The 13412-nt window shown below is 39.3% G+C and overlaps 1 protein-coding gene across 1 annotated transcript; it reads right to left on the minus strand.

The window, feature by feature from the left end:
• Positions 1-3803: 3803 nt before the first annotated feature.
• shox2 (shox homeobox 2) lies at positions 3804-13389 on the minus strand. The gene is made up of 5 exons (XM_078564529.1): positions 12837-13389; positions 10310-10518; positions 7939-7996; positions 7442-7530; positions 3804-5247 (listed from the first exon to the last, which is right to left on the minus strand). Exons 1-5 carry the CDS (start codon positions 13081-13083, stop codon positions 4969-4971), a joined length of 882 nt encoding a protein of 293 aa, XP_078420655.1. The 5' UTR covers positions 13084-13389; the 3' UTR covers positions 3804-4968.
• Positions 13390-13412: the final 23 nt, after the last annotated feature.

Here is a 13412-nt window from a genome sequence, read left to right on the forward strand (position 1 = left end):
AATAGTTTGTCACCAAATTACCTACCGCTCAACCAGACATCTATTCTGTCCTCTGACAATTTGTGTGCTGCCAATCATAACTTCACAGACAAGTCTAAACAAAACCATATTACAAACTTTGCAAATAAAAAAAGTGGACTTTATACGTGTCACTGTCTTGTGCAATCAATGTATCACTCTGCAGCCAAAAATGGCAAACAGATGATCTTTCTTGGCTTCTTTCTGAGGCACCCATCATCATAGAATCAGCCTTCAGCCAATTTGAGTCATTCCACACAACTTCAAGAAACAGTTGATAGCACTGGACACAGCCCAATTACATTCCAACTGTAGTGCTAAAGGCTGGTATTCAAGAACTAACTGTGCTCCTACCCCACTGTTCTAGTACAGTTACAACACTGGCAACTACCAACAATGTGGAATACTGCCTAGGTATGTCCGGTCCACAAAAAACAGGACAAATGCACCCCTTCCAATTATAGCCATATCATCTGACTGCCAATCATCAGCAAAGTGAAGGGAGGAGTCAGCAGCAGTGTACCAAGGGGCACTCATCAATAACCTGCTCACGAGTTTGGGTTCAGCCAGTGCGACTTGCCTCCAGACCTCATTGCAATCTTGATCAATGTAAACCAAATTGCATTTGAGAGGTGAGATGAGAGTGACTGCCCTTAACATCAGGCAGCATTTGCCTGACTGTGACTCCATGGAACTTGAGTAAAACTGAAGTCATTGGGTGATCATTTGGAAACTCTTCAGTGACTGGAGTCAAACCTGGCATAAAGGAAGATGGTTGTAGCTGTTGGAGGCCAGTCATCTCACCACACCCCCCTCCACCCCAGGAGTCCCTCAGGACAATCCTAGGACCAACTACCTGCAGATGCTTTCTTTCCTCCATTATAAAATCAGAAGTTCGGCAATTCACTGATAGCTTTCAATATTGAGGTCTAAGCACAATTCCTCAGATAATTAAGCAGTCCATGACCACAAGCAGGTGGACCTAAGAAACATTCAGCTTCGGGTAGTTAATGGCAAATGACATTTCTACAATCAACTGTCAGACAATAACCATTTCCAATAAGATAGTCCCCAACCACCTCCACTTGGCATTCAATGCTATTATCATTGCTGAGTTTCCCAGTAGCAACATCCTGGGAATCACCATTGATCAGAAATTCAATTAGATCAGTCACATAATTACCATAGCTAGTAAAACAGGGCAGAGAATTGGTACTCTTCGATGAGCAGCTCACCATTAACCCCATTAGGCCTCTCCAACACCATAAAGGCACAAAGAAAGGGTATGATGGAATATGCACAACTTGTTTGGATAGATGCAGCCACCACTACAATGAGGAAGTTTGAACCATCCAAAATAAAGTAGTCTGCATGATGTGCACTTCATTTGTTGGCCTAAGTATCCATTCCCATCAAGGTATCTTCAGCAGCACATCCCAAACCTGCAACCTTCACCATCTTGAAGGACAAGTACAGTGAATTAATGGAAACAACTTCAAAACCATGTTCTGCTTCAAGTCACAGACCATCCTGACTTGGACATGTACCACTATTCCTTCATCAAAATCCTCAAACTCACCGCCAAGCATCGTAAGAGGGCATCTTCATCAAACAGACAGCATTGGTTCAAAACGCCCACTACAACTGCTCAGGGCAACTAGCAAAGGGCAAAAAGTTCTGGCATTGCCCACCCATATACACAGAATGATTTGTTCAAAAAGAAACTGTTCCAAATTCCCATCAGTACTATCCTGGATGTCAAGGGGGTGAATTACATATTAACAGAGATCTGTCTAGGGTTGCCAAGTGTAATTAAATGTATTCCTGGGGGTTTCATCAGATGACTTTCCCCAGCTCCAGCCATTAGTGGGCCAACACATCCATCCTTCCTGCTTCCTAGCCAACTGGAAAGCAAAAAGGCTCATTACCCAACTGGATGATGCTTGGCTGTCAACCAACCTTCAACCCCCCCACCCCCCGCCCCATTTTCAACATTTTTATATCTGGTAAAGAGATATGTTCAAAGAAAATGAAAAAAAAATTTTAAATCTTTTTAAATGTCCCGATGATTTTTCTCCAGGGTTGCACACGGCAGTGTCCTGGAGATTGATCTTCAATTCCTGAAGCCTCCAGGCCAATCCTGGAGGGTTGGCAACCCTACCGCCTGAAACAGGCAGGGCTTTGGGCAGCCCACCCCAGCGACAGAAAGGCAGACAATCGGCGTTAACCAGGCAGTAAATCCACTTTTAGGCCATTATCGCCCCGTGAACGGCGATTTCAATGAATTTAAAATCGACCCACAGGCGAGGGGATCTGACAGCCAACTCGGCGTCATGGCAACTTAAAAACAAAATGTCACAACAAACTTGAATGGAATGGGCTGTGGAGTTGAGCGCACCTCCAGTAAACAAAGCAGAGAGAGAGAGAGAGAAAGCAGCTGGAAAAAGGCTCCAGAGCGAGCAAAAAGTTGGGGCAGAATTTCTTACCAGCCTCACCTCTTCCCGGCAGCTCGGTAGCCTGTCGGTCGCTGTGCGTCTCCAGCTGCTGCAGCCTCCCCATCCCGAGGCCTCTTGCACCCAAACCTCGCACAGACCCAGCGAGCTTTCTGCTTTTGGAAGTGCTTCTTGCCCTCATCTTAATCAGCAGAGGTCCTCACGGCCACATGAGAAAGGCCGTGAAAAATCACACGGCGGGACAAGTTACTTTTGCAAACGAAAGACTTTGTGAAGTAAAATCTTACTAAAATGTTATGTTGGTGAGATGCCCTTTCAGAACTGAGCACCTGACAGATTACAATAACACTGCCAAGTGAACAGGCAGCTCATTTTACCTTAACAGGTATGGCCAGTGTGCACATTCGCGCTATAAATCGCTACCGAGCCAACTGTAAGCCAAGTTAACAAATGGGCCTCGTGTGCTGTACTTGTTTATTGAATAGATGGACATTTTCCAGCTTTAGTAGTGTTTGACAGCAAGAATGCTGATATTGGAATATCTGAAATTAGACAGTTTATACTTCAATATACACATTTATTTTTCAAGATGAAGCATTAGGAACTTGTGACCCTGAGAATGCTCTCTGCGGACCTTTTGTTTACCGCGGATTTTTCGAAACACACTAATCAAATTCTAGATTTTTTTTATCATAATACTTACCCTGCCGTAAGAATTACATTCTCCGTTTTTAAAGTAATTATCATTGTAAAAGTTTATAATTGAAATTTGTTAAAATGCGCCAATATCCCAGCTAACACGCTGAATTGATTTTCTCCATTTCTCTTTGCCTGTCCTTCCCAGCTCGTTTGTTGTTGTGCACGGATCACCTTGCAGAATTCGAGACGATTTAAATCATCCGTTTTTGTTGTTCCATATACTTACCCTAAAGTATTTTTGAATTGCATAATAATTTCGAGGAGCAAAACCAATAAGGAATGCAAATAATTTCACACGTTTAGCAAAAGTTGATTAGCATGTTCTGATATACTCCGATGCATTTAAAACCACGGAAACTTTTGGCACATCTGTTAGCATTCATCAAAGTTGCAGCTTGTTGCATTTTCTTGTCCTACATATCTAAAAATAGCAATTGAACGGAAAGCCCGTTACAATATTGTAAACCAGAGCAATATCAATTAAAGGCTAAGCCTTTTTGCTGAGGCTGTGATAATTAGTTCAAAAATACCTTCATGTTCATATTCTCGAACAGAAAAACCATGTGCAAAATTCAACAGTATAATCCCAAATTTGAAAGCAGTGTTGAGGAAGGTATAAAAGAAAAGAGATGATGACTTCAACATATTTTAATTAAATATATAAAATCATTTCACTCTGCCTTGGCACTTGTTGCAATAAATGCAACATCGGATCGATATCAGCTGATTTTCGTTAATCAATTTCATTCAAATTAATTGCATTGACATTAAACCGTAGAACTGTACAACAGCGAAGGTTTTGTTTCATTTTTAGAGTCATCGTTGAACACTTGTACAAATAGTCTGTTCGTTTTATTATAAATAATCCTAGAATGGTGCAGCATCTACGAACTGCAAAACATCTTTGCTTCCAAGGTCTACCATGACGGTGGGGAAAGGCGGTATTACTCTGAGTAATATCCCTTTACAGTGAGCTCTTCAAATTCTGATCTTCACTGATTGAATCAAGGTTTCAATGAAACCAACACCTCATAGAAACATATCCCATAAACATCTATGTGAAATAAATTCCCACAACAGCACAAGAGAAATATTTATGAATAAACACACTTCTATGAAATAAAAATTAAATACTGACAGCCTATCAGTCATACACAATTTTAACCAAAATAAACTTTGTTCGTGTATCAACATTTTTTTTACAAGAGGGCCGTACCTTATCGTAGGGTTTAAACTACAAGAGTTTAGTACGGTAAGAATGTAGAATACATAATTTATATCTTTTGATCCTAAAACAAATGGACATCTAGGTAGAATATTTATATTTATCCAGTACTTCTGTTATTGTAAGGAGAAGAAAATAGTACGTGAAAATTCTAAAATGAAAACCTTTGAAACTATTTTTCCTCCCCACACTTGCATAAGCAATGATGTGTTCCATCTAACATAAACCAAGTGCAATTCAGACTTAAAGGACATAAGCATCATTGAAAATAGTATAAATATACATGCAAGTGTTATTCTTCGTATTTCATTTGCTTGTTCACTCTTGACTCTCATAAACGGTTCACTTGCAGATTTGAAATCCAGTTCCCCCTCTGAATAATTATTCCAATGGTTTATGGGAAGCAAAAGGAACTTTCATTTTGCTACAGGAGACCAGCCCCCGTGTGTATCAAGGAAAGTTGCGTTAAAATGAATTCGCAGAAAGCTCAATTCTGAACTTGTTCCAGCTGCGCGTCCTTCCTCCTTTGGAGTTTGTTTTTTTAAAGATGTGTATTTGGAACCACTGTTCAGATCACAGGCCTAATGCTGCGGCGTGTTTTTTCGCTTTAAGTCTCAAGTCTGCTATGCTGGAGTTTTTACTGGTGGTTTTGGCTGCTGCTGCCGCTGCCACCACAGTGGCGGATTCTGCCAAGGTGGCCAAGGGCAAACCAAAGGGCGGTGGCGGGAACATCATGTAGGGCGCATGCGCAGCCAGGTGTGGGTGGAGGTGGTGATGCGCATGCGCCACGCTGTCCAACTGCAGTTGCGCCTGGACCTGAAAGGACAAGGGCGTCATGTTGCAATGATTCTCCTGAAACAGAATAAGAGAGAAAATTATTAAAAACATCCAATCGTAAAAAGGGTAGTGCCAACAAATATCTAATTATTTAAAACTGAGAACGTTAGTGAAAGGAGTTGGTACATTGACCACTGGACGAGAAGGAAATGAAAGGGTTAAACAGAGTTGGTCCAGTGCCCGGGCTCTCCCCTCTGAATGCTGCATCTGGCGGGGTGGGAAGTACTGAAAATACAGGGCACAGTCCCGAGACTATCGGATTACTGGACTCTTACTGCTTTGAAGGTGTGAAAACACGAAGTGTAAAGGAAGACTTTGGAAACTGGCTACTGAGGGTTTGAAAAAGACAGTAAAGTGGTTGCGAGTTACCACGCCCCCGCCCCCCACCTAATTGGATAAATAAGGTATTTTCCTATAATTAGCGGTTCTACCATTCGAACAGTCATCAAATGGACCATATGATGGGCTCGCAAGTTGTGGGAAAATATGATGCATTCCCAATACCCAGCAGTTATATTCCATTGTTTCGAGGAATATCGAACCACCTGACGGTAAAGAGGCTAGTGAGTTACAGAATGTTCTCAGGGGTGCAACAAGTTGTGTAAACCAGGGTGTCTCACTATGCAGATACTTCTAATCAAACATATTTTTTTTAATGGAACAATGTCTGCAAAGTGTATAAGCTCCAGCATCACTTGAAACAACACGTTGCCCTCCCACACCCGCGACTAAGGAAGAACTTTGTGCAAGTTCGCTGAAAATGAACAGTATATTTAAAAAGCATTTAGAAACATTGATTTTAAAAGGGGGAAGAGAAGAGAAGACAAACCGGAATTTTGCATTATTTAGTGGAGTGTTCCGTAATTTATTGAGAAGAAACAAAAGCCATTGACTTTTGGGGCTGGTACCCCAACCGCTTTGAGACCCCAGGGCGCACCACCACCCCCACCCCCGATTATACTCTATTCCCAACTCAGAGATTGCATAGTTGAGAACATTCATATCTGCTGAGTTATCCCTTCACAAGACCTCACGTGAGGAAGCAACAACATACTCACTTCAGGCTGCAAATTGTCGCAGGGGGACAAATTTTACAATGGTTCGAACAAAGGGGATTAATAGAAGTTTCAAGACAGTCTGTCAGAATCTATGATCACTTGAGGAAGATCATTCAAAATAGTTAGAAATGTAAAACAAGTACACAGAGAATCAAAGTTGAACTAATATATGTGAAATCAATATTTGCCAAGCGAAGTGGGCAAGTGAACCGGATGATCTTGAGTCGTATGAAACAGTAAGGTCCCAAATCGTGTTACTATCGGGTGGGGGTGTTAAGCCTGAATTTGCTTCCGATTTGTATCATGCAAAAGGTTCACGTGTGTTGACTAGGGGTGTTGCTGTCAGGTCAGCAAATATATGTCCAAGTTCAAATATGAAGAAGTCACGTGGCGAGGTCTCCCAGCATTGCCAGCGTGGGTGAAAACCTATTAACATTCGCCGCTATTTTACAGAATAGAGAGGTGAAGGTTGTATATATCAAAGCAAACGGGTGGCTGTTAGGAGATAAACTGAGTCAACGTTTACAAATTGTCAATGAAAAATAATAAGTAAAAAAAATTGCGTTCAAATTTTTAAGGTAGTGTGTGTAAAGGAGTAAAACTCCGGTTTCAGCTGGTCAGGCAGCTTAAAAGTCTAGACAGAAGGCAACTGGAAAATGTAGTACCATTCAAATCTGATTCAATGAACGAGATACATCGTCAATGACAGGTTGTTCTGCAACATGGGAATCCTTTCAGCATAATGAAAACCTCGCAAATTCGCACGACGATTAGTGAAAGACAAACGTGGAAACCAATCTTCTTACCATACTAACCATGTCGGAGTATGAGCAGAACATGGGGGGTTACGGTTACTGAACTGAAAAAGTACCCCTGTCCCCTCAATGGCTATTAAATGCCTTTTCACCTTTGGGTCAACGTCCAAGGCGTTGGAGAGGTATTGATAATACGTTCTCATTATCAAGATAATGTTAACAATAATATGAAAAAATTGCTCTGAAAGATAAGGAAGGTGGTAACTTTTAAAAATAATCAGTGGTATTTTGCTTCCAAAGCAAGCTTTAATTCAAGCAGTGAGTGGAAAAGTTAATGCTACCATATCTTCACTAACGGCTCTTGTATGCAATCTGCTTTGGTGGATTTATACTTGCCTGTTGAAATGGCATTCTCAAGGCTCCCACATTGACGTACGGTGCCACTCGACAAGCCTCGAACTGACTGGTGGTTCCAATAAGTACACCTACAATAGAGAAAAAAGGAAGTTCAAATCCGAGTAAAGGTTCTCACCTCACGGTATAGAGACGTTACTGTTAATTAGTTTTTGTGAGTTCGGATACAACGACCAAGTTGCTTTTAGTATGATGAAATAAATATACTAATTCTGCTTAAAGCCATGCCACATAGCATATGAATAATTAATGAATTATTGTAACGTTTATATGTTTGTTCTTACCACTGCTCACCCACCGCCCCCCTTCCCCGCCCCCAGATCTAGACGAAAATGTGTCCCTTTAATCGTGAGCTCGCACCCTTGGTTGAAGACATTGCACGTTTAGATTTTACATCAATGCATTGAGCTCCATATGTCAAGGTATCAGCAATGATTAAGTGTGTCATTGTGACCGTGTCTGTAATTTAACAAACATACCTTTATGAAGTTGATTCTCTTGCTTTCGACATTTTGCTCTTCTGTTCTGAAACCATACCTATGGGCAAAAATGAAGTAATTTAATGGCAATGATTGGCAGCTGCATCTCAGATGTACGAGTTAGACTGTTCAAACTGACAACTATGCGATGCAATATCCCGTCGGACTTATTAATTATTAATGTGATTGACCTCGTTTATTTTAATTATCTGACTCTTACATACACCATGCATGGCAACCTCTTCGGGGGAAATGATGCTGCAAACAACCGTAACATGCTAAATCTTACTTTTCTCAATCTGCATTGGTTCATGAGAAATTATTTTTATGGCTCATTTCATTTCTTAGTATAGGTTCCCATCCCAGAAGAACTAGATACACTTTATGACATTCAATACTACAGCGATAATGGTTTTGACGTTTGAGCAATGAGCTCCATCCAATAAGGTTCTGCTCATTAGCAGACTAAAATAAGTACTGTAACTGCAAGGAAAAGAAAATGTTCTCCTGATACTAAATGATATTGATACCCGGTAATTAGCATTATTCAAGGTTAATACATCTATATATATCTATATATATAATCGAATGTTTATTCCTTTGTTGATTTTTGCAAGGCAACATTATGCTCACAAGGACACAGATTAAAACTCATACAATAAATACCGCATTAATATGTTAAGCTGCTTTGCAATTCTCAGATGAAAGTCTGGTGTTAAATTATGCATGTACGATATCGAAATAATTTTTAACTGCAAGTAGCATTACATGAGGAAGTTTCCCAGAAACATATACTGGCAGAAAAACTTTGGTGCATTTTGGAATTGCGAAGCCAAATTCACTTTCGATCAAACGGAACTGAATTAAAACCTCCGTGTTTATCTTATACAAAGCACAATGGAGCGTATTGTTGTCAAACAGATTATTTGTTTAACATACGATTCAATAACAAATAAAATCAAATGCAATCTGAAGCGTATAAAAAGCCTCTACTGAAATGCTTTAGTCTATTTTATTCTAGGGAGTCTTAATACAATATTTTATCGGCCCATAACAAAAACAGCAAATAAATCATACCGTGGAAAGTAAAATGACCTTATTTAGCAGCTAAAGTTAGCGTTGTTTGGACTCTTTAATGTTTTCTATACCAAAATCCAATCCCCATAACGTGTTTTCAGGTTTCTGGTTCTCTACATGCGGTTGTACTGGTGAAGTAGGTTTTATTTGAATCAGAGAGCAAAATATTGTATTGTAAATGATAGCGCGGAGACTTTTAGTGTGAAATAGTTGCAGTTGACTATTACAATGCAAAAAAAAAATGACTTTATAGTAATATACAGAATTGTTTTTAGATAATTGGAATAGGTAACAGAGAAAGTTGTTGAAGACGGATTATCACAAGACTACAGTTGTTATGGTGCATTTAAAAAAAATATTGATTGAAAATATATAATGGTTCTTGAAATATGCAGTTTGCAGACCTGAATGTATATAAAATATGAAAGACAGGGAGACCTATTTAGAGTCTAATAGACATTGAACAATACATAACTCTATAGAACTTCTAATAAATAGCTCAATTCAAATACTCGTAGCAAAGAGCTAGTTAGTGTTGCTACTATTGAATAAGTGGAATTTACCCTCTCATTTTCCGACCATAAAATGTGAAATCATCTACACTGAGCACGAGTCAAATGGGAATTTGCTGGAAGAATGTTATTTCATTATATTCAGAGAAACCACAACATGGAATACGCAAAGCGATTGCAAAAATAAAGTTTTTTTCCCCCGTCAATGGTTCTTTACACAACCTTTTTCTTTTGCACGTCTGTTTGAAGGTTTTGAACGCTGGTCGATTTGTTCAGGTCAAGTTGCTGCTAAGTTTACCTCGTTATCGTATTACAAGCTGGAAACCCCCATAAGAATACTATACAGCTTGATGCAGATGGTACTGTAACAGAGGGCGCATGCTAGCAATTTCCCAATAGCAGCTGCAGCTGCCGCTGGCCTATCAACCACAACTTCTCCGAAACTTCCAGTAAATTAATTATCAGTTCTTGCGGCACAAACCTATTTAATTCATCGTAGCGGCATGCAGTGTCGACATCTGAAGATTACTTATGTAAACATAAATCATTTTCTTTGTGTGCTGTTGTATAGATGTTCTAATTTGTTTCCTCTGCACGTAAAACTAAGCGTAAAAGTATAGTACTGTATTTATTTCTAACAGAAGTGCAACCCACAACCTTTGCTTAAAAATAAATAAGGTCACTCAGCATATTAAAACGCTATGGTACCAAATTCAACTAAGATATACATTTTTACTATATTCCAATATACCAGCATGTATAATAGGGTATATTTGCCTTACTTGCACTCTGGCTTCTGAGAGCCCCAGCCTCTGACTCAGCTCTTCTCTCATAAATGCATCCGGATAATGGGTTTCATCGAACAATCTCTCTAGCTCATTTAGCTGCTCCAGTGTGAAGTTAGTCCGACTTCGCCGTTGTTTAATTTTTGTCTGCGCTTCTTCTTCTGTGGGTTTAGCATCTTCTTTCCTCTCTTTAATATCACCACTGCCTACAAATGACCATTACACGCTATAATTACACGAATGTTTTGAGGTACGGGTATGGGTAAGAATGACTTGAAACGAGCATATACAAAAGTTATCAGGTATATGAAGTTAAAAAAGTACAAGTTGCCCCTCCATTATAATTACAAAAGGCACCGTTAATTATAAGCATAATGTAACTTCTGTCTTTTCCAGCGAACTTGTCACTGGAGTACGTACAGCTCTTACCATTGCCACCAGCTAATGCTTTCATCCTTAAAAGAAAGCTCAGCATTCAGTAAAAAAACGGGTTTTATTCAAGGTGATTTTCTATCATTGTCCAAGTTAATCTTTGCTTTCATAATTTTCTTATACAAGTACACTCTAATGTAATAATAAACTTCGATGTTCAGTGGCGTCGGCCACATTGTGTCTGGATATAACAATAGGCAGCACCTTTGAATATGCGTACATCACATTGAAATAACTCGATTCAGTGAATTTGTCATTGTATTCAGGGAACGCACATTTAATCACACTATTTTAAATATTCTAAATACACTATTATAAATTTAATTAACATGTGCCCTCTTTAATTACGCTTGTTCATTCCCTTATTTGTCGAGAAGAATCAAATGCTGCAACATGCGTTCGATTGTGACAAAGAACCAAGTTTGAATAGCTGGACTGTTAGGTTTATTAATTGTATATTGTGGAACCGATCAAATTAAAGCTATCAAACGTTTCGTGTTTAGGTTTGGTTATCCTGCTTTTTTTTTTAAAGATATACATAAACAGTGCCCCAAAACGCAGCGAGTTCAGGCTCGAATTCATTAAATAACCGACAGATTAACTAGATTTGACACATACTATTCACAACCTTTCCTCTTCAGGACAATACATTTTCTACCAGAACACCTTGTATCAGACGACCTTTGTTTGGATTTCTGAAATGTTTGCAATTTTTAACGAAATAAAAATACAACGTATTAATATTTAGTATAAAGTGTCTTTACAAAGTACTGTACATTTACATGAGCATTAATGCGCTTTGTCGCCTGAAGCTCTGTAAACTTGCTCACCAGTGCTATCATTATAATTGCCGTGTGAATGAATAGTACCATTTTTTTAAGTGGAGCAACATCTGTCAAGTACATGTGTATGTTAAACAGTGATGAGAAATAAACTGCGCCACATATTATTGACAGCGTTAAAGCGTGAAAACATTGCACATTACACGAGAGAGACATATAAGCGGTTGGGTTTTTGTTGTTCCATTTATTGCCAAGTCAGGGAAAAGGAGAAAAAGAAATCGAGCAAAAATGCTGATTGAAAACGTTGTCTACACCTAAAATGTAATGACATTTATTGTATCAAGGAGAGTTGATTCATTTTAGTTAACCATGAGATCCCCATTTATTATCGTCAATTAATTTGCCGAAGAAAATATCACAAAATGATTAATGAATGGTTGTATTCAGTAAAGGTGCTGGGTACAGTATTTGCATTGATGTAATAATATTCGGTGGTCATTTTAGGCTCCAGAAAACGACAATATTCTGTGAAATATAGTTTGTAAAGTATCGTGAACATAAGTGTGTTGTTTAATAAGTGGCCTTATAAATGGCGTCCTATATAAAGTAACAGGATTTGTTTATTAAATCATTTCCGGACGATGCTCTGGAATCGTATTCCGATTTCAGCAAGGGGAAAAAAAACTTAGTTGTACAGCATCTAGTGTAAACATATTAACAAGATTAGTTCCGTCATTGTCATCTACCTATCGCGAAACGTCTATAAAAAGCAATGTATTGCAACTGGCTTTGAATGTTCCTTTTTAAAACACTTCCATTGCATTATTCTGAGTATCTCCGAATCATATCTATTTAAAACTGATACTAAGCGGAAGTGCATGTTCTTTAAAAACAGAAACCAGGAGAAGCTATTAAGTTTTACACAATAATTGATATTTGATTGAACTGCGTGCGTCACCGAATCGTTCTGTAAACATCCTCCCGCTGTTGTCCCGGACACATTTCGCTTCCCTTTTCAATTAGCAACTTTCACTTTATTTTATTTAGAACACTGATGGTGTTGTAATTAAACACCATTCTTATATGTGATGATTTACTGTACTTGTATTATAGAAAGCCACTGGCTTAAATTAGTACATTAACAGTGTTATGTAGTTTGCTCCAAATGTGCTTACATCCTTTAAATTTAATAATAAGGCTGATATCGTTGAAAATGACCGTAAATAAATCAGTCTAACATTGACATAGTACCACGCGGGCCATCTGAAGTCACTCTAACTACCATCTGTAAAAGTATGAGGTTTATTTACCCGGATCGGTTAGTTTCGGAGTGCCGCTGTCCCGAGGTCTCTCTGGCCCGATCTCTGGCTCAGTACTCGGGGATCGAGACGCCCCACGCTGTGCGCTGATCACTTCATCCCGGCTGCCTTCACTCATACTCGGCTCCCGAGCTCGCACAGGCCCGCTCTCCAGAACTTCTCTATACGTGATCCCATCCTTCTTTTCTTTCACCTTTTGATCAAAAGACTTCGAAACAAAAGCTGTAAGTTCTTCCATTGCTGTTCAGAGGAATATGTCCCTGTCTTTTCTTATTCTCTCCAATACATCAACCGTGTAATGTTATCTGTGGTACGTCGTCTTGGAGTTGAAATGCAAACCTGATCTTCCAGAATTCGGTTGCTCGGAGATGTAGATCTAGTACTGATGTGCTATTGAAGTCAGACTATTTATACTTTGCAATGCTGGCCCAGCTGCGCCCCTTGTACTCAGCAATTACCTCCCCTTGTACTCTTGGTGTGTCCCCACTCCTGGAACACAGTTCTCATCAGCCCCTGGGCTGCAACTCATACCTAGCGGCTGCTATTGGCCATTAATCCACCACTGAC

This window comes from Cetorhinus maximus, chromosome 19 (assembly GCF_964194155.1).
Source record: "Cetorhinus maximus chromosome 19, sCetMax3.hap1.1, whole genome shotgun sequence".
NCBI lineage: Eukaryota > Metazoa > Chordata > Chondrichthyes > Lamniformes > Cetorhinidae > Cetorhinus > Cetorhinus maximus.

Bases quoted from the DNA above. Each gene is read 5' to 3' on its own strand.
- shox2 (XM_078564529.1), bottom strand. From the start codon at position 13,083: ATGGAAGAACTTACAGCTTTTGTTTCGAAGTCTTTTGATCAAAAGGTG. The intron at 10,519-12,836 runs GTAAATAAACCT...GGTCATTTGTAG, and splicing joins TCCGAAACTAACCGATCCGG to GCAGTGGTGATATTAAAGAG. The intron at 7,997-10,309 runs GTAAGGCAAATA...TTTTGCCCATAG, and splicing joins TCTCAGAAGCCAGAGTGCAA to GTATGGTTTCAGAACAGAAG.